The sequence below is a fragment of the Nyctereutes procyonoides genome, unplaced genomic scaffold (genome assembly GCF_905146905.1).
Source record: "Nyctereutes procyonoides isolate TBG_1078 unplaced genomic scaffold, NYPRO_anot_genome, whole genome shotgun sequence".
Taxonomy (NCBI): Eukaryota; Metazoa; Chordata; class Mammalia; order Carnivora; family Canidae; genus Nyctereutes; species Nyctereutes procyonoides.
Window position 1 is genome coordinate 44,667,880 of NW_026575125.1, and position 19,816 is coordinate 44,687,695.

The 19,816-nt window shown below is 46.7% G+C and overlaps 1 protein-coding gene across 4 annotated transcripts in view; it reads right to left on the reverse strand.

Moving 5' to 3' along the window:
- The window catches only part of KDM5C (lysine demethylase 5C), a 30,031-nt gene extending 12,593 nt beyond the window's left edge, over positions 1 to 17,438 (reverse strand). For 2 of the 4 annotated variants that reach the window (XM_055338191.1, XM_055338189.1), the window contains exons 1-12: positions 16,796 to 17,438; positions 12,793 to 12,870; positions 11,210 to 11,332; positions 10,734 to 10,904; positions 10,072 to 10,203; positions 9,176 to 9,299; positions 8,884 to 9,065; positions 7,701 to 7,859; positions 5,763 to 5,882; positions 5,473 to 5,631; positions 4,676 to 4,857; positions 4,421 to 4,583 (exon numbers count right to left, since the gene is read on the reverse strand). In XM_055338191.1, coding sequence (XP_055194166.1) covers positions 4,421 to 4,583; positions 4,676 to 4,857; positions 5,473 to 5,631; positions 5,763 to 5,882; positions 7,701 to 7,859; positions 8,884 to 9,065; positions 9,176 to 9,299; positions 10,072 to 10,203; positions 10,734 to 10,904; positions 11,210 to 11,332; positions 12,793 to 12,870; positions 16,796 to 16,945 — 1,743 coding nt within the window. In that variant the 5' untranslated portion in view covers positions 16,946 to 17,438. Of the gene's footprint in view, positions 1 to 4,420; positions 4,584 to 4,675; positions 4,858 to 5,472; positions 5,632 to 5,762; positions 5,883 to 7,700; positions 7,860 to 8,883; positions 9,066 to 9,175; positions 9,300 to 10,071; positions 10,207 to 10,733; positions 10,905 to 11,209; positions 11,333 to 12,792; positions 12,871 to 16,795 lie in introns of all 4 variants that reach the window. The other 2 variants (XM_055338190.1, XM_055338188.1) reach the window with 1 other exon arrangement.
- Positions 17,439 to 19,816: the final 2,378 nt, after the last annotated feature.

The following is a 19,816-nucleotide window of genomic DNA, read 5'->3' on the forward strand; positions in this document are numbered from 1 at the left end:
CTTCACTGTAGGGTGATCCGGAAGCGCCATTCAGTTTGGGAAACTCTAGGTCTTTCTTTTAAGGCTGCTGAGATTCTCCAGAGAAAACTCTCCCATTTTTTTGCCTGAAGGAAAAAGATCTGGCTGCCAATGTTCTAAGAGCCAAGTGGAGGAAGATGGCTGGAAACCTCAGCATCCACTATGTATACAACGATGAATCCTACTATTTTCACTCTACCTCCACCCTCAACAGTACCTAGAAGACCTCAGTCCAGAGACGTTTTAACCTCTTCAAAAGTAAAGTCTTTTACTTTAGTGAGGAAGGGTCACATTTCCAGCTGCCCAGTGTGGGAGGGGAATCTCACAGCTTCCTATATAGACATGAACCAATCCTTATTTTCACCTCATTCATCCTTCCTCCCAGAATACCCGGTGTCACTGACTACTGAACCTTTGGAGGATATTCTGAGGTATAAATCAGGCTGGTTGGTTCTCAGATGTCTCAATACTGGCTTAAGACTCAGTTTCCTTATCCGTTTTTTAGTTTCAAGAATTTTATTGTATCCTCTCATTTTCTCCATTTTAGTAATTTTTTAAACCTTAAAAAAAGAAACTCTCTGTGCTGTTTAAGTGGTTTCAGTAAGGAATGGAAGCAGCCATGTGTGTGTTTAATTTGCCATCTTTAAAAGTCTCATTAAGATGAACATTCAATACTGATGAACACACAGTGAAATAGGTACAGGTAATGGGACCTGTACCAATAGATTGGTAATGGGACCAGTAACTTCTATCTGGAAAATCAAATTGCTAATTAGATCAAGGTATAAAATGTTTATACCCTTCAACCCAACAATTCCTCTGCTAGGATTCTAGAATAATGTGGAGAGAATTAACATCCTCACAATATTGAATCTTCCCATTCATGAATACATCTCCACATGTATTCAAGTCATACATCAGCTCCCACCTCCAATACGTTTTCTTTTCAAATCTACCCCTATTGAGGGGTAACATCAGCATTTCTTGCCTGGATTACTGCACTGGCCTCCATTACCAAGCACTAGAATCTTTCAAAAAATGCAAATCTGATCAGCAAGGCCCCTGCTGAGAACCCTTTACCTGAAACCCCATGGTCCACATGATGAAGCCACAGCTCCAATGGGCCAACTCTCACCTTCCCCCAAAGATCACCACTTCCACAAATGGCTTTCCTGACTCCCTCTTCCTAGTGACCCAATCTGTTGTTCTTTTGAAGCACCTCTAACATTTATTCACCTCCAAGCTCCACTCAACTGCACATACCTGAAGGCAAGGACTGGTTTATTTGTCTCCAAGACGTTGGCCAGAGGCCTTGTACACAGAAGGAGTTCTAGCAACACCTGCTGAATGATCTAGACCCAGCTGTAATTTTATAGATATGAAAACTGAGTCCGAGAGAAGCTTCAAATAGCAGAGCCAGAAAGAGAACTTAAGGCTCCTGACTCTTCATCTCAGCCTGCACCCTCACTTTGGCAATCAATATCCCTTCACCACTTTCTATGTGGTTAGCTCATAAAGCTCTCCTCACATTCTGCAGCTGTTAAAAATGACCCCAACAGCCATCAAGTGGTGAATGAATAAACAAAATGTGGTACTTCCATAAAATATATTATTCCACCATAAATAGGAATGGAGTTCTGACACATGCTATAACGTGGACAAACCTTGAAAATATTAAGTGAAACAAGCTGGATGCAAAAGACCACATATTATCCCATTCACGTGAACTCTCCAGAAAAGTGAAATCTCTAGAGACAGAAGGCAGACTGGTGGTTGCCTGGAGCTAGGGGGTTAGAATGGAGAGTGACTACAAGAGGGCATGAGGATCTTTTTGGGGTGATAAATATCCTAAAACTGGATTGTGGTGATGGTAGCACAATTCTGTAAAATCACTGAACTGTGTGTGCTTAAAATGGGTGAATTTTATGGAAATTATACTGCAATAAGGTTTTTTTTTAAAAGATAGTTATAAACAGTTTATACTAAGGAAGCAAAAATCATTCTAGATCAACACTGTCCAACAGAAATATAGCAACAGCCACATAAGTACTTTTAAATTCTCTAGCAGCCACATTAAAAAAGTAAAAAGAAACAGGTGAAATTAACTTCAATGTATTTTATTTAATATATCCACAATATTACCATTTCAATGTATCAAATGGTACATAAGAAAGTATTCGTGAGATATTATCATACTAAGTCTTGACATCCAACGTGTTTTATACTTTCAGCACATTTCAGATGAGATTAACCTTGTTTCAAGTGCTCAGCAGCCGCATGTGGCTAGTGGCTACCAAACTGGACAGTGCTGTTCTAGATCATTAAATTTAAAAAGAGATGATAAAATCCACACACTAATTATTGTTATGTCAAAATTTACATAGGAGAATAACAGAAATGTAACAAAGTGTGGAGGAAATAGGGATGACCACTTTAAATTTCCATCTTCTGAAAAGGAGGTAGGTTTCTTTTATAATGAAAATAAATACTTACACTATATAGCTATAAAAAGAAATGGCTGCCTTCCACCAAAGGGGAAGGGGGGAAGGGCTGGGCTAAAGATAGCTCCTTGGGGAGCTTCAGCTGGCTAAACTGCAACCTGCCAGCATGAGAATATGAAAATCAGATGCCTTGGATTGAGGGTATACTGCCAAGTCCAAAGAGTCTGGAGATGCTGGGAACCACCTATAGGAGGGGCAGGGTAGGGGATGGGGGTGGGGGGTGAAGCAGCAGCTGGCGAGCCATGAGCAGGACAAATGCTGTGGAGCTGGAAGCAAAGAGCACATGTTTAAAAATCTGTATTCAAGTTTTCTTAAAAAGAGGTAAGGATTAAACAGCCATATATATAGATATATACAGTACATATATATACATATATCTATATATATATAGCTATATATAGCTATATATATATAGATATATCTCTTAGCTGTCTAAATCCTTAAGGATCCTCTTCCACTCCTACAATTAATTTTTCCTGACACTAGGCAAGGACTAATATCGTGCTGTGGGTCAGGAAGAAAGGAGTATGAGGAAAAGTCAGACCCAATGCCTACTTATGAAGAGAAGTGGAAGGGCCCTCAATCATCTCCACCCCTCAAGTCCAGTAGTTTTTAAACGGAGTGAGGCAGTGAGGGAAAAAGATGCCCATACCCCCACCCCCACCATCTTGTGTGGGGGAAGGCTGCCTGAACTGTTGTGGTATACACTTCTAATTCTCTAGATCCCTCAATGCTTAGCATACATAGTAGTATATAATGAATAATATTATAGGGCATGTAGTGTATTAAATCAAGGTGAAGGCAAGAACTGTGGGTGAGAATCACTGACCTAGTCCAAAGCCCTACTATATAGATGATCGGGGATATCAAGGAGACATTAATTCAATATGAAGTGACTGCCTACCATGTCCCATGTGTTAGACTAAGTGGCAGGGAAGCCAAGGTGGTGGGGAGGGGCGGGGGTTGGGAGGAAAAGTAGTATAGAATAAGACTCAAAGCACAGGTGGAAGATATACTAATTACTGTTCCTATAGAACTGATCAGGCTGTCTTAAGAACCACACCAGAAAACTGACTGATTCTAATGCTAGAAATTCCGTTACAGACAAGCCAGACTGTATAACCAGCAAAGTGTTTTACGGAGTCCACAGAGGAGGATAGGTTCAGTCCAGCACTCTGGGTTCAACTTTAAGTGTTGACAGATATTAGCCCTTTTTAGAAAGAAGTTATGTACTCCTCTCCAGCACTACTGAGATGTGTGACATATAATACTGTATAAGTTTAAAATGAACATGTTGACTTAATACACTTATATGTTACAAAATAATTACTACCATAGTACTCCTGACTTGTTACATAAAAAAAAAAAAAAAAAAAAAGCACCCATTGCTCCCAGAAGTGCTACATGTCAAAGACAGCTAGTTATCCCCCAATATTCATTCTTACCTTCTTTCACAACAATATGAATTTGTAACTGGAATGTGACCATTCAGAATAAAAATCACATTTTCCAGTTCTCCGTGCAGCTAGATGTGGCCAAGTGACTAAGTTGTGACTAACAGAAGATGAATGGAAATGATGTGAGACTTTAAAAATAAGGAGACTTGTCTTGCCCTGTCCTTTTCCCATTTCCCTCTTCCACTGGCTAGAATACAGACATGAAAAGAAGCCATCCTGAGGTGTTGCCCTCAAACACAAGGTCCAGAGGGCTCACCACCACATTGCCTATCTAACCACTATTATGTACAGTCTCTCGAGTTGTCAAATTAAGATAGAAAAGGAATGAGAAAGAGGCAGGGGTAAATTCTGGATGATCACCACCACCACCACCACCATTACCACCACCACAAAGGACATCGCTACATCATTCCTACCCCTTGTTCCTGTTTCCTGAGCACTCACCGGCACACCATGGGACATGAGGGTGTTGGGATTCATGAGGGTGACAAGTTGGTGCAGGAGGTCAGGCTGGCTATCAAAGAGCTCAGGTGTCAGCTTCTTCATCACCTCTTCCAAATGTTCTGCTGCAAGTGAGGGTACCCCATACCAGGTCTTCGGCTCACCCCTGGTCACATGGAAAGGGGACACATGGTGGTCATGCACATGGTCCTGAGGGAACCTACTCTGCCTCCCTGGCTTCCCAGGGGCCCCACTCACCAATGGAGGTAGTTAATGGAGTAACTCCAGTGATCCTCAATATGCCAGCAAAAGGCTGAAAAGACCATGCCCACATACAGCCAGGGCACCTTCATGCCAGAAATATCCGCATTGATGTGGCACAGTACAGACTGCTCCAACACTGGCATCACATTCAGGTTCCAACCACTGGTAGCATACTCCTGTCAGGTTGGATATTTGTGGAAAGGGGATGAGGGTTATGCTACAGAGCTGAGATCTTTAGCCCAGGGAAACTTAATTTTGAGGTCACAGACCTTTTGACACATCTGAGATACCACAGACTTTCTCCACCTCCTACCCACCCCCACTAGCCAAATGCATACATACAAGATTTCAATTCCATTCGATTTTAGGGAGTTTTATAGAAATACTCACCCACCAAAATATCTGCAAGCTAAAAGCCCCTGCTCTGGACCAAAATGCACCCTTCTCTTGAGGTAGGCCTGGGCCCTCATTTTTTCCTACACATACAATAACAGTCACTGGACTCTTCTTATGAATGAGCCAGGCACCCTGCCAAGTATTTCATACACCTTCTCATTTAGTTCTTGTAACAAATTTGTAAGGTAGATACTATCCTCGTTCTAGAAAGAAATAGCCAATCTCATGGCTAGAGATGTCATACCAGATCATCGGGCTGTTTTCTACATATACCATCTTATCTACATCTCACAGCAACCATTTGAAGCAGGCATAATTACCCCCTACCCCAACAGAGATACTAAATGACCTGCTGAAACACACAGCTGACATATAACCGTGAATCACCCACTCACCTCCTCCTCTGGAGTTAGGTGCCGCTTATTATCACTGACGGGGAAACCGCTGCCAAATTCTTTGGAATGGATGTCAGCCCCATACTCGACGGTCACATCTTCTTCAATGCTGTTCACCAGCCGCCAGAACTCCTTCTCCACGAGTTCTGTAGGCACCATCTGGGGAACAGGGGTAGCAGATGACTGTGGCCCACCACATCCTGGCCCCAATGACCCAAGAGAGCCAAGCCTCTCAGGCACCAACATCTATGACCCTAGCCCTGATGCTACCCCAGCCCTCCGTCACCTACGTGCACAGGCATGTTGAAGTAATCGGCTTTAAAGGAGTCAGCCATCTCGCCAAAGCTCTGCAGAGTGTATTCCCGGGTAGCCTGCTCAAAGCCAAAGGCTTCAGGGGGGCGCTTACACTCCTGAAACCCAAAGGAGAACATGTCACCACAGCAGAGGGCACAGAGGTGGAAAACCCTAAGGAGCGAAGCTGGAATATGGGATAGGAGCAGGGAGGAAGAGCCCTAGGTCTGCACTCAAGACCCCTGAGGCAGGCCTCACTTTATAGCTCCACCTTTTTTCCCCAGTGCTGTGGCTTAGTCTTTTCATTCCCCACAGGCACTGTTGCTGTGCTTTTGCTCTTCCCTTCCTTTAGGACTCTACCATCGAAATCATGAACTCTGACTTAGATATGCTATCCTATGCTCCTCTGCCACCATGTTTTCCTCTTGAGCTTAAAACAGGGAGTTTAAACAGGGTACCTAAGGAAACTTTCTTATGCCCAGACTGGAACTACAAGCCTGGGAAAATGGCACTGAATATTCCAGTAACTCAGAGGATGGAAGTCAAAGGCGCTAGCTTCTACACTATTCCTGTTCATAAGACTGTTTCAGAAGACAGGGCGTAAGACTACCTTGCTTTGTACCTATGTTCATGGTTTTAGGTGAGAGCTGTATGTATCCCAGAGTTAGATTCACTCATGTCTGGAAAAATCAATGTCAATCTGGTCTGCTGGACCAGAACCACTTAGAGCCAAGTAGAGCTGACAGCCTTCACTGTCTATGATGCTGCTGGTATCCAAACTCCTTCCTGAAGGAATTCCCACTATTTCCAAGGCCATTATGCACTGCCCTGGTCTCTTTTCTCAGCTGTGTGTATATGTGTGCGTACACACATACCTGGTCTCTAGGGCCACATTTGAGTCCCTAAGATAAGACAAAAGACCTTCAATATCTGCTCTCCAGAAACATCAACATCTGCTCTCCAGAAACCCAGAGAAAAATGTAGATGAGTGCCCAGAATTTGGATGAAGGAAGCAAGCTAATGGAACGGACCTGGCAGACTTACTGGACCTCTCAGCCCTCACTGCTGCTTTAGGTGCTCTCCTTACCGCCCCTCTTACCCTAAGGTGCATCCTCCCCAAACATCCTTGCTCCAGCACGCCTCCATCCCAAGTTTACAAAGCCTGCCCACCTCTTCCAGTTAAAGCCTATATCACTACAAACTAATGAAATTACCAAAACAAAAGGAAAATGAACTAAGGACTATACCCATATAATGGACCCTCCCCTACAAGAAAAAACAAATCACTGCCCATGAATAAATGTAACAACATAGAAAAATGATTATAAGACAGCAAATGAAAATATATAATAAGAGCCCAAACTTGTTAAAGATAGTTTCGCAATAATGAAAAAATGAGAAGAAAATATACCAGACTATTAACAATGGCTGTCTCTAGGTGGTGAAATGATAGGTAATTTGCCTATTTTCCAAGCTTTCTTAAAAAAAACAAAAAAAAAAAAAAAAAACAAAAAAAACAAAAAAAAAACAAAGAATAAAAAGCTTGGAAATTAAAAGAACAATTTTTCCTTCATATTCCTATCCTCCAAATCTCATTCCTGTCACCTTTCCTGATTGCTACCTTTTGTCATTTTCCTTTCCTCTGAACTTCTACACCTCAGAGTTTCTAACACATAATTTAGCACCTGACTCTACATCGGCAAAGGATCCATCCAATTATGACTCTCACCTCCCCAGGTAGTCTGGCGGCTCCCAGGGGGACACAAGCAAAGGCTAGGTCTCCTCTTCTCTCTCCCCAAACTCTGCCCAGCCTGGCCTCCCCAGGGTTCTAAAACATTGAATTGTGGATGAGCTAGGAAATTTGTCAATAAGGCCTAATGAAGGAAGGCAAGAATACCCTATGAGGCAGACGTGAAGTGAGGCTGGGAGGGCCTTACCGCCATGACACACTTTGGGCACCGCCAGACACCCTTGGGAATCTCAGGCAGAGGAGGCAGCAGGCAGAAGATGTGGTAGTTGTCATCACAGCCATCACACAGCAGAAGCTTGTCATCCTCATCTCCTCGGGAACACATCCGGCACACGTATGACTCGATCTGCCAGGAAAAGGAGGCAACGGTTCATCAATCTAATAAGCCCTGTCCTCCAGACAGCACCCTAGTCCACAGAGCTCTCCATTAGAAACCCACCGTGCCTGCTGGCTAGATCATTCACAGCTCTGTTACAGGCTAATCGTGCTAGTTTTGGAGTTTAACTATATGCACATACCATCTCCCCAAAAAAACTGGTAGAGCTGTGAGAGCAGTCTTTATCATTCAGTCATGAAATCTCCCATTTTTATTAATTCAGTAAACACTGAGCACTTACATGTTCAACACTGTGCTGGACTCTGAAATACAGCAATGAATAATGACATCTGCCTTCTAAAGGCACATGGTATTCCAGAGACATATATTTATAAAAAGTAAAGGGTAGTGTGGAAACTGCCACTATCAGTCTATAGAGGGTACCAGGGGAGCCTAGAGAAGGGAGCACTCAAATCAGCTGGAGATAAGGAGAATAGCTTTGAGGAAGGACTTCACTGAAAAGGTGATACCTGACAATGACATTTGAAACTGACTAAAACCTGCAGGCAAACTAAAGTCTGGCAATGGGGGAGAGCACAGGGGAACTCTTCCAGGTAGAAGAGATAGCAGGTACAAAGGGATGGGGGAAAGAGAGCATGGTGCATCTCAGGGGAAAAAATGAACATACCTATAAGTAGTTCAGTGTGGCTATAGCAGAGGAGTGAGGTGGGCAGTGCTGGGGAATGAGGCTAGAGGTCAGCAGGGACTGGATCATGCATGATAATGAGGAGCTTAGCCTTTATCCTGAAGCAATGGAGGGAGCCTCCTTCTCTGGACCCTTCCAGCACTTCATGTTGACAGCACTTGATCACCCTTTCTCGTCCTTTGTTCCATGTGAGTTGGCCTTGGTTCCCCAATTAAGTGAGCTACCTGAGGGCAGGGCCCACCAGGCCCACTTTTCTGCTTAATGCAACCTGGTCCAGAGCCATGCTGGGGAAATGCTCGCTGAAGGGATGAGAAGCAGAGCATTAGGAAGTCAGGGCTGGGTCCTTACAAACTGGGCATTGCTGTGGTTCCTCCGTAGTCTCATGGTCATCTTGGTGCACGGCTCTGGGCTGTGACTCAGCTCCTCCTTGCTCTCCAGGAAGGTCTTAGGTGAGGTTGACTCCACCTTCACATCCCCGCCTGACTCCTCCTTCACCACTACGGTGGGGGGACACTCAGGCCCTTCCTTATCTGGGAGAGGGAAGAGTGGCTCTAAAGTACAGGTCTAGAACAGTCAGGGTCCCGCCTCCTCTCCCCAGGTGAGGCCATCCTTTACACTGCCCCAGCCTGTCAGGCCTCACCTTTCTTCCGCAATGTCTTATCCTTGGCCATGAGGCCCAGGCCCATCATCTTGGGGCCTGCCCCATAGATCTGCAGCTTCTTCAGCTCCGGATTCTTTTCAATGTCTTCCTCCGTGGGTTCCGGCTGGGAGGGGAAAAAAAGGAAATGAATTAAGTCTGCTATCTGAGGCAAACTGCTCCAACCTAAAAGAACGATAGCTTGGACTATATATTGCTTGAGCTCATGCCAGGAGGCAGAAGCAGGCCGGGTCAAGAACTCAGAGCTGCTTTTTGGAGACTAGGGTTAAGTGAGCTCCCCCATTAGCTCTCTCTTGGAAAGAAATTAAGGTGGAATTTCAGCTTTCCCAACTGTAAAATGAGAATATTAAGTCCTACTTTCCAAGGAGGTTCACAAAGGGGCTTGGGGAGAACACAGAAAGAGAAATCTAACAGTGTCTGGCAATACCAGTAGATGGCAGTGACTAATATTACCTACTATACAACATGCTCCGGTGAGCCCAGGGACAATGTCCATCTTGTTCCTTCTTGTATCCCCCCAGTGCCTAGAACAATGCCTGGCACATAAGCTGCTGCCTCAAGCTAGGATAGAGGTATGAGGGAAAAGAAGAGCTCTAGCCCTAGGAGCAGAGTGAGTCTGGAAAGAACAAGACAGGTAAGAAAAAAAGGCAGACATAGAAAAAGACAGTGAATGATCAGATCAAGACACAGCTCAGAAGTTCAGCTGAGAGTGAAGGAGAAAGATCAAGAAACCGGGGGGGGGGGGGGGGGCACACCACTGCTCGGAACTCAGGAAAATAGAGTGAAGGGAGAGTAAAACAGGGAACAGAACTCTGGTCAGAACTTTGTGGACTCCCATCACCACCCCCAAAGCTCTAAGTTAGAAGTGGAGTACTCACATCAGGCTGCAGCCTCTTGGCCCGCCGGCCATAGCTATTGAACTTGGAAGGCTGCACGGACTGTCGAAGGGGGATACTGTGGGGTTTGTACTCCTTGTCCTTTTCCTCATTATCAAATGGACGTGTGTTGCACTGCTGGGGACAAGTGACGAGTAAGGGTCAGGGAATGGGGCCCCGGCCACCATCAGTGACTCCTCTCTATCTTTACCCAATAGCAAACAAAGTTGTGGAGCTGCACCTGCCTGACCCGCAACAATAGGCCCTGTTCCATTGGTCGTTATCAACGACACCAGCACACACTTTGAGAATTCTTCTCTTACCTTTGCTTATGTCATTCCACTTTCAAACCACCTCCCACAACCACCTCCCTAACTAAATCAGCTGCCATTTCTTCCCAGACCTCTCCAGCCCAAAATGTCTCTCCCTCCTATTCCTTTATCAGTTAAAACCTTGTCACATATTGGATAGTAGGCTCGTCCTGTGGGCAACCCCAAGACGTGTGACCCTGGGCAGTATGGGAAGAGTATAAGCATCACTAGAAAAGGGTAGAATCTAGCTCCCAGGTCTCCAGCCCACTGAACCAGTTCCATTAAGAGCAAGTATGAGAAATCTGCATCTGGTGTGGGGGAAAGCCTTCTTCCACCCCAGCCTGGCATCCTTACCACCAGGTTGGCTCCAGACTGGTACATCTCATAGGGGTAAACGATGCGTTCATAGTGGGAGCGTAGCAGGGAGCCTATGTTTTTGCCTGGTGGGTAGTTGAGGCGCTGGGCCACCCGGGCCCACCGACGGTCTTTGCAGATGGCTTCATAGCCACCTTCCTCCACCACGATCTGCAGGGACAAGCAGGAAGGGATGTGGATGTGCTGTGTGTATGTACATAAGGGAGTAGGCCTGCAGAAAGGGTGATGAGGACAACTCCAGCCCCTTACCTCACTGGGGGCTAACCCCTCCTCCTACCACCACCAATCAGATTCAGATTGCAGTAAGAGATGCCAAGAAGTTCTGGTGACACATGTGTTACCAGACTGTGCCCCTTCCACTGCAGCCTAGAGATCTAATATCCAAACCAAGGGAGCCCCCAGAGTATCAAGGATATTAAGGGGTAGGGAGGGTTTTGAGAAAAACCTTTTCTTACTTTGCTGAGGCTGTAGAGGTCCAAGATCCGCCGTTCTACATTGGGAATCTTTAAGGAGGAGCCCTGGATTTCCCAGAATTTGGCAATCTGGTCCAAGTAGTTCAGCTTCACTCTTGTTTGGGCCTGGAAAAGAAATGGCTCAAAGAGGCTGGCCTCCCCCTCCACCTGACCCCTGTCTTCTGGCCTAATTTTTTTTTTAATTTTTTTTTAAATTTATTTATTTATGATAGTCACAGAGAGAGAGAGAGAGAGAGGCAGAGACACAGGCAGAGGGAGAAGCAGGCTCCATGCACCGGGAGCCCGACGTGGGACTCGATCCCGGGTCTCCAGGATCGCGCCCCGGGCCAAAGGCAGGCGCCAAACTGCTGCGCCACCCAGGGATCCCTCTCTCTATCATAAATAAAAAAATTTAAAAAAAAAAAAAAAAACCTACTCTTGTCCCATACTAGGTAACATCATATAGCACTTAGCTGTACCTTCACAGACCTAGTCAGATCCATTTCTTTAAGGAACTTATAACCCCTTCATGAGAGGACTTTTGGTCTGACCAGGACAGCATACAGACAGACTCTAGAACAGTGGTTCTCAATGAGGAGAACAATTCTGCCCCCTACTCCCACCCCAGGAGACATTTAGCAATGCCTGGAGATATTTTTGGTTGCTGTAACTGGGAAAAGATATTACTGGCATCTAACAGGTAGAAGTCGGAGTGCTGACAAATATCCTACCATACATCGGACAGTCCCCCCACAACAAAAAATTATCTGGGCCAAGATGTCAATAGTGTCAAGGCTGAGGAACTGTGGTCTAGAAACAAGTAAGGCTTTAGGTCATGGGTTTCCAGTTGGCCCTAATACGCCCTCTCCCCAGGACATCTAGTAAGGTTTGTGGATATATAACAATGACTGAACGGTGGTAGCAAACTTGTAAACTACATCTTCTGTGGGAAACTCCAGGATCCTCCCTGGAACTGGCTTCAAAGCACCCACTCTCATTACCCCCAGGGCATTCTCAAGCCTTTAGTGGAGAACTTCCCCTATCCATGCAAAGGGCCTGGACTTCCTGTACAGAACAAAAGGGAGAGGGAAAAGCCTGTATGCCTAACCCCTGTTCAAATTTATAACCACTCTAGCCTCCATACAGACCAGTTCTTGTGTTGTTTCTGCCCATCCACCTCATGTCCCACCTTATCAAGCCCCAAAGAAGGAAGCACAGTGCTGTGGATGAATTGGATAATAAGGCCACACTCAGCTGGCCAAGAAAGAAAGGGCTCAGCCAACCCATTTCCCTTTTGTTGACTCAGGTATGGTACATTAGCCGACAGGAGTCTCAGAAGTAGCAAACCTTTAGGGAAACGGAGATACCCAGTCTTTGAGCTATCAGACTGGAGATGCTAAATGCTCCTGCTCTTGGTTATATTCAGAGCTCTAAAGCTTCCTCCATGACCTCCATGCAACTTCACAGAAGAGAGAATAAAGGCCAAGTCGGGTAAAGTACCTTAGCCTGAGAAGGAATGAGGGAAGTGGGATCAAAGCTCAGGTATTCATTCGCCCAATCCCGCCATCAGCTGCTAGTCTTCTCACCTCTAGTTCATTCAGCCTCTGGATTCGGGGTGTAAACCTGAAGTTGTCCACTTCTACAGCAAAGGGTGGCTGCCAGTCCTGGGGGAGGGGGGGGTTACAGAGGGGAAAGGGAGTTGGGTTATTCCAGCAGAGTGTAAGACCAGAGGGCACCACAAGCAGCTCAGTATCCCATTCGTGCCTCCCCAGACCTCTGGCCACCCGACTCTTTAACCTGGCAAACACCCAAACCACTACCCACTGCCCAGGATTCACGACAGGGCCCTAGCAGCCCCTCACGTCCATACTCAATGCCCTAAGCACATGTCCTGGAAAATTTCTCCCAAGTCCTTCTCAACAGTACAGTGCCTAGATTTCAAGAAATAGAGATAGGGGACCCAAAACAGTTGACCCCAAACTCTCCCTACATCAACATTAACTCCTTATTCCCCAGGCATGTGCTATAGAACACAGGCTAGAACTACTGGTAAGCACAAAGGATCTGGAGTCAGAAGACTTTGGTTCATGTTCTAGCTCTACTACTTATGAGCTATGGGATTTTTACCTTTCTGGGCCGGTTTTCTCATGTAAGGCAGGAATATGAACACTTGCCCTGGCTTCCTCATAAGACTGATATGGAAAATTAAACTGGTTTTCAAATGAAAATGAAAATGTTATCCCCAAAGGAACTGTCCTTAAGACTTGATATTTTAAGCTGACCCCACCACCTAATACACATGCACAGCAGCTCAGCTCCGATCCTAGCAGGATTTAAAGGTTCGGACCTTTAACGTCTGTTCTCTCAGTTTAAAGGGCCTGAGATAGACACTGCAGGGAAAAGCAAGAATCTGCATCACTCACCCAGTCTGGAAGGTTTCCTGTGGGTCCTCTCTCAAACACCTGCCCAGTACAGGAAGAGGCAGGGGGTGGGGGGGACAGGGGAGATAAGTGATGGAATGCCCAACTGTGGTGGCAAATGGGAGAATTTGGAGAGGAAGTAAGTCAGGGAAAGATAATGAAAAGGGTGGGGAGGGTGACTCTATCCTGCCAAGTTTAAGCTTGTTGTGTCCTACCCAAAGGGTGGCTATGGGGAGCCCCTCACTGATGGCCTCCCCAAACCTTGCACAGTCCTCTCCTCCCCAGAGCCTCAGCTCCTGGGGAGTGGTAAAAAGAACCTTGAGTAACCCATTCATTTTATGAATGGGGAAAATGAGGCCCAGAGAAGAAATGCTGTTTCTCCAACATCACATGCTGATTTAGTGGCAGAGCCAAGACTAGAACCCATGTCTTCTGACCTCCAGTCCAAGGCTCTTTGCACTACACCAGGATACCAGTGTTCGTACACGCACACACATGCATACATATGGAAGTGGGAGGTAGTAAAAAAAAAAAAAAACTGTCGGCCTCTTCTGCACACATTCTTTTAGAAAAGAGGCCAGAGGACTCTCACTTGCATGCACATATAGTCCCCTCAACCCCTCAGCTGAGAGAGGTTTGCAGCAAACACCTGGGGCTCAGTGAAGCACGGGCAAATTAAAAAAAAAAGGAGAGAGATAGAGACAGGGAGAGAGAGAAGACTAAAATGGTATGTCTCATGCCCAGACAAGCACCCCATGTCCTCTTGCCAGCCATCAGTAGGGCAGTCCCCTTAGTACAGGTAGAAAGGGATTCAAACTCCAGGCACCCTTCTTTTTTTGCTGAATCGAGTTCTATATAAGTACAACATCAAGCAACCTGACAGGAAATGGCAAAACTGAATCCTAGAGAAGGAGCTGTGGGTGGAACAGATAGGTGTGGAAGGTCCAGCAAACCTCCCTGCCCTGTTCTCCATGGGACCTATGAGCTCCCTCATCCTGCCTTCATCTCATACACCTGTGTGCCAAACACACCAGTATTATCAGGATGGTGATTAAAAAGTTGGCTACGTGATACAGGAAGCAAGGCCCTTCCCAGATCCCCTGGGTCTACTCCGGGTACCAACATTCTCCTCCTACCCATCTTCCCCAAGACTAGCAGTCAACCATCTAGCAACTCAAAACCCTAATCACCCTTCCTTAGGCAAACCTCCAATTTCCAAGCACCCACCCATACAAGGTTCCCACTGTGGGCCCAAGCACAACTTGGGTGAGTGCTTCAAATTCCAGCCAAAAGGCCTGGCTGCCTAAAGGTGGCGTAGGAGCAGCCCTACAGGAGAAAAAAAAAAAAAAAAAAAAAAAACCTGAACAAAACCAAAGAGACCAGGTTTCCAGGACTGGAGGAAAAGAAAATACACTATTGGGGTAAAGAGGAGAAGCATAACAAAAGATGGCCCCTTGCAGGGAACCCCCCCCTCCCTCTCCCTCTCTCTTTCTTTCTTTCTTTCTCTCTCTCTCACACACACACGTCACTTTTTCCCTTCCCGGTCCCCTAAGGAAGGGTAACACCTGCACGAGGCCAGCCTGCCCATAAGTTCAAGGCAGAAAAATAGAAATACAGGCCTCAGCCACCCCCTGTGTCAGATATACTTCTTTCCCACAGGCATGCTGGACCACTCCAGGGAGTGCCTCCTTGAAGCTGCCCAGGACTCCAACCTCTCCTTTCTGCTTAGTGCCTTCCTGACTTCTAACTACCTAATGCCACTCATTCACCATGAACAAGGATACCTTAGAGATCAGTTGGCCAGGCTCCAACTAGGAAAAAATTGGTTTACGCAACACCTCCCAAAAGATCCATTTGAAACTAGCCTAGATCTGTGGCTGAACACCAGAAAACACCAAGTTGGATAAGGAGGCCTGTGGTGCCCTCCTCAGGTGGCAGTCAGGCTTCCTATCCCCTTTCAGATGGGAGACGCCCACTCAAAAACACCCTGTTCCAAACTCAATTCCTGCCTTTGGAATCCCAAGTGGCGACTGAGTAACACACATCATCATTTCTCCTCCATGCCAGCAAGGTGGCAGCCTATCCTAGCCCTTGGGGGACTTCTTGCAGCCTGAAGCCAGGCCTAAGAACAAAGATATGCCCTTTGTCATTGACCTCTGGGAATCGAGTGTTCCAAAGGAGACAGACTTCCATAGCTCCATTCTGTTTTTGGAAGTCCAAGAATACCCTTCTGTCCGGGACCTGCTGCTATATCCTGGGACAGAACACCATACAAATCTGAGAAGGACCCATACCAAGCTGCCAAGCTGACTGGTCCAAGCCTATCCGTAGAAGTCAAGCCTGGGGGGTGATACGCAGGGAAGGATATTGCCTTCCACTAGGAAAAGAAGGGGACAATTCCCTAAACCAATCTCAGGGGAGCCAGACAGAACGTTCCCAGAGATTGATTTCCTGACTGATCTGCCAGGACATTATCATAGATGGATTGGTCTGGCAGGGTGTGAGTAAATAGGAATCAACCCACATAGAAGCAAACCAATGACCACATCAAACGCCTTCGCAGTCACAATAATTAACCACTTACCTAGCACCTACTACACAGACTCTACCTAGATTAATACAATTTTCAAAATAACCATTCACGGGACTCATTTCACAGGCTCAGAGAGGTTAGGTTATTTCTCCAAGGTCACACAGCTGGTAAGCTGCACAGAATTTTGAACTCAGGTCTGTCTCCATTTACAGCTGTGGTCTTTCCACTACACCACACTGCCTGCCTTAAGGGAAGTGATGACAATAAACGGAAAGATGGCCTTATTCAGTGCAGCCTTGACCTGGGTGGTCCAGGGTAACTAAGAGATGTGCAGGTACTTCTCTGAACGCTCCTCGGCCCACTCGGCATCCCTTTTTTGAACCTTACCAAGAATGAACCTAAGAGTCGGAGTGGGAGTGAGGGTGGGTCTCTGACCCCAGATCCCTTGAGGGCTTCATACCACGAGAGGACCCTAGCCCCATCACCCTTTCTCCGACCCAGCGCCACATCCACAGCGGTCCCAGCCATCCTGTTTCCCCACACCTCGAGATGCCCTCCGCCCCAGAATTCTCAGCCAGCTACCCTAGCTCTTCATCCCCGGCCTCGCCTGCGGCGACCACAGACCCCGGGCCTTACCGCGGGTGGGCGGATCTTGCAAATGCCCGACTTCTCGGCGATGGGCCTTATTTTCGCGATGTAGCCTAGAGGGTCTCGGAACTCGGCCCAGCTAGGCTCGAACACCGGGCACTCCGGCGGCGGCAGGAAGTCGTCGGACCCCGGCTCCATGGTGGGCCCTAGAACTGGAGGGCTCGGACCACCCTTAAGGACTCATGGCGGACGCCGCTGTATGAAGCCGAGGCACTGCTCGGGGACTAGGCCCTACGCGGGGCGGCCGCCGCCCGCCGAGGGCTTTGGGGGGCGTGTAGCTGCTGCGCTCCGAGAGGCTCAGGCTGGCGCTACTGCTACCGCCTCTTCGTCCTGCTCTGTTCCTTCCAAACTCTGCCGCTGCCTCCCAACTACTGTAGCCTTCAACACGACAGTTACCTCCTTGCCGCCGCGGCCTTCACCGCCGCCGCCGCCATCTTGGTTTGTCAGCGTCTCCCCCTCCTCACCACAACAAACCGGATCCCTCCGCAGTGTGTCCCTCCGAGCCTCGTATACGTTGCGTGAGGCCAAGCCCTAGGAAACTTTCATCCCGTGGGGACTGAGCTGAATCTGCAAGTGTGGGTTCCCTATTTGGAAGCGGGAACTCAAAAGTACCTCCCAGACTGAGAGAAAATAGTCCACCTCGGCGGCGGAGGAGCAATATTGTAATTAAACCGCCGGATCCTTTTTCCGGATGGACCGGCGGCGCACGTTTAAAGGCCAGTGGTGCGCATGCGCGCTACGAATTCAGACCGGAAGAGGAGCTGGCGTTGGTGGGTGGTGGGCCCAAACTGGCTCTCCCTCTATGACCTCAGCTCTGGCCTGAGCCCCGCCCCAACATTTTCTTCTTCAGGGTCCTTCCGGTGTGGGCCGAAGAAGGCGGCTTTGGGTGCTTGAATACGAGGGATCCCTTATTCTGACAAACAGGTTGGGAAAGACGTAGGGAGTTCCCAGCTCTAGGCACTGACACCTCTGAAAGAAGGAGAGCAAGATGCTGCTCACCCCCTGGGGGGTATGGATTTTGGGAATGCTGAGTCCCAGGGAGAGGAAGGAAATATTTATTTCATCCAAGGTTATGTGTAGAAGCCTCTCAGAGATGGGGCTTCCATTCATACCCCCCAAAGAGTCATTGTCAGTCAGCATTTTAATGAACACTTTCAACTGTTCTGCATGCACTTTTATTGTGTGCACATTTGTGGAATGTACTATAAAACATGTTGAGTGTATATATATTTTAACTGTTGGGTGTTTAGCAACAGCATATTCATCTATCGCCTACTAATGCCTACTGTATGGAACATATACCATTTGTGAGCCTACAGTGTACTTATCAAACATCTGTGTACATGGGTTGTATTTTTTGTATATAACGCCTGTCATATGCATTTGAGTACCTATTATGTATGCATCTACTCCTATTGTGTGCGTGACCATTGAGCGGTTTCTGAATAGGTTTATTGCAACTACTTTGAGTATCAAACCAGCACTTTGCCCACACATCAGGCATCTCCTGCATTTGAAGATATTTTTCATTGGTTGTGGGACTATTGCACACAGTGTGAACACCTACTATGCACATATTAGAGTACTTGTGTACGTGCTGATTAAATGCTTAATTTGTGCCCCCCTCCCGCATCAGACTGAATTTCTTAAGGGCAGGAACCATGTGGCTTTATATGTCCTTAGCACTTGGCATGGTAAGCAGTAAATGTTGAGTAAACAAAAGAAAAATGAGTATATATTTTTGAGCATCCTTAGTATATATTGACTGAAAATAATATATGCTCTTTGCAAAGACTTCCTGTGTATAATAAGCATCTGTTACAAGCTTAAATATGTTTGAAGCAGGAACAGTTAACTGTACCATGTCCCAGTTAGGTACATCATTCTACCTGCTTCAGGGCTGAGCTGAAGACATCCTGATAGAGCAGCCCACACCACTAGGAGCTCACACTGTAGGGTCAGATAGGCCTGATTATTTTAATTATTATTAATCTTTGCAATTTCCCTTAACCTTTGTCCTGGGAAAGATGTAGGTCAACTTACCCATTCTGTAGATGAGGAACTAAATTCTAGAAAGATTAAACAACTTGTCTACTGTTACACGGGAAGTTGCTAAACTCCTGGTCAAATGCTCTTCCTATCATTTGCTCTCACTAGGAATGGGACAGGCAGAAGGGTGAGGAGAATGCAGAAGGTGGGAGATATGTCAAATTCTAGGCTGAAGGAAGTTCAGCCTTTCCATCTACATGCAGCTCAGCAAAGGGCAAAGAACATAAATCAGGAGTCAGGAGACCAGGTTCAGGACCTCAGTTCAGCCCACATGTCTGAGGTCCTTAGCCCAGACACCACCCCCAGCATCCTCGAAGGGCAAATGGAAATTGCACAGAATCTTTAAAGCCAGTGAGATCTAATTCATTTATGAATATTTATTAAATTCCTCTTATGTACCAGGCACTTTTCTGGGCTCTGGGAATATAATAGTGACCAAGATGGATAGGGGCCCTGCTTTCCTGAAGCTAGCATTCACCAACAGAGGTCTGCCGGATACTTCTTCTCCCTTAGCCTTGATTTTCTCATTTATCCAATGAAGCTCTATAATCCCTTCCTCACAGAGTAGTTATGAAAATTAGAGATAATGATAACTGCCATTCATCAAGGGCCTAGTGCCATGAAATAGGTATAGTTATCCATGTTCTGCACATAAGTGGGCTGAAGCTCAGGGAAGTATAAACTTATCATGTCATATGGCTAGTAAGTGGCAGAGCTGGAATTCAAACCCAGACCTGTCTGCCTGTAAAAGTCTCAGATGGTGCCCCCTACCCCCACCCCGCAGCCCCAGTAAGGTGCTCAGGAAACGGGTTCCTTGCCCAACCCTCTGGTCTTGCTGGAGATCAATCTGCATCTGGCCACTGCAGAGTTAAGATTTGGGAAGCACCAGGGAGCTCACCCTGGGCCTCACCCACTCACCTGGTAGAGAAGGTCTGGCGCAGAGCTGGTGCAAAGCAGTGA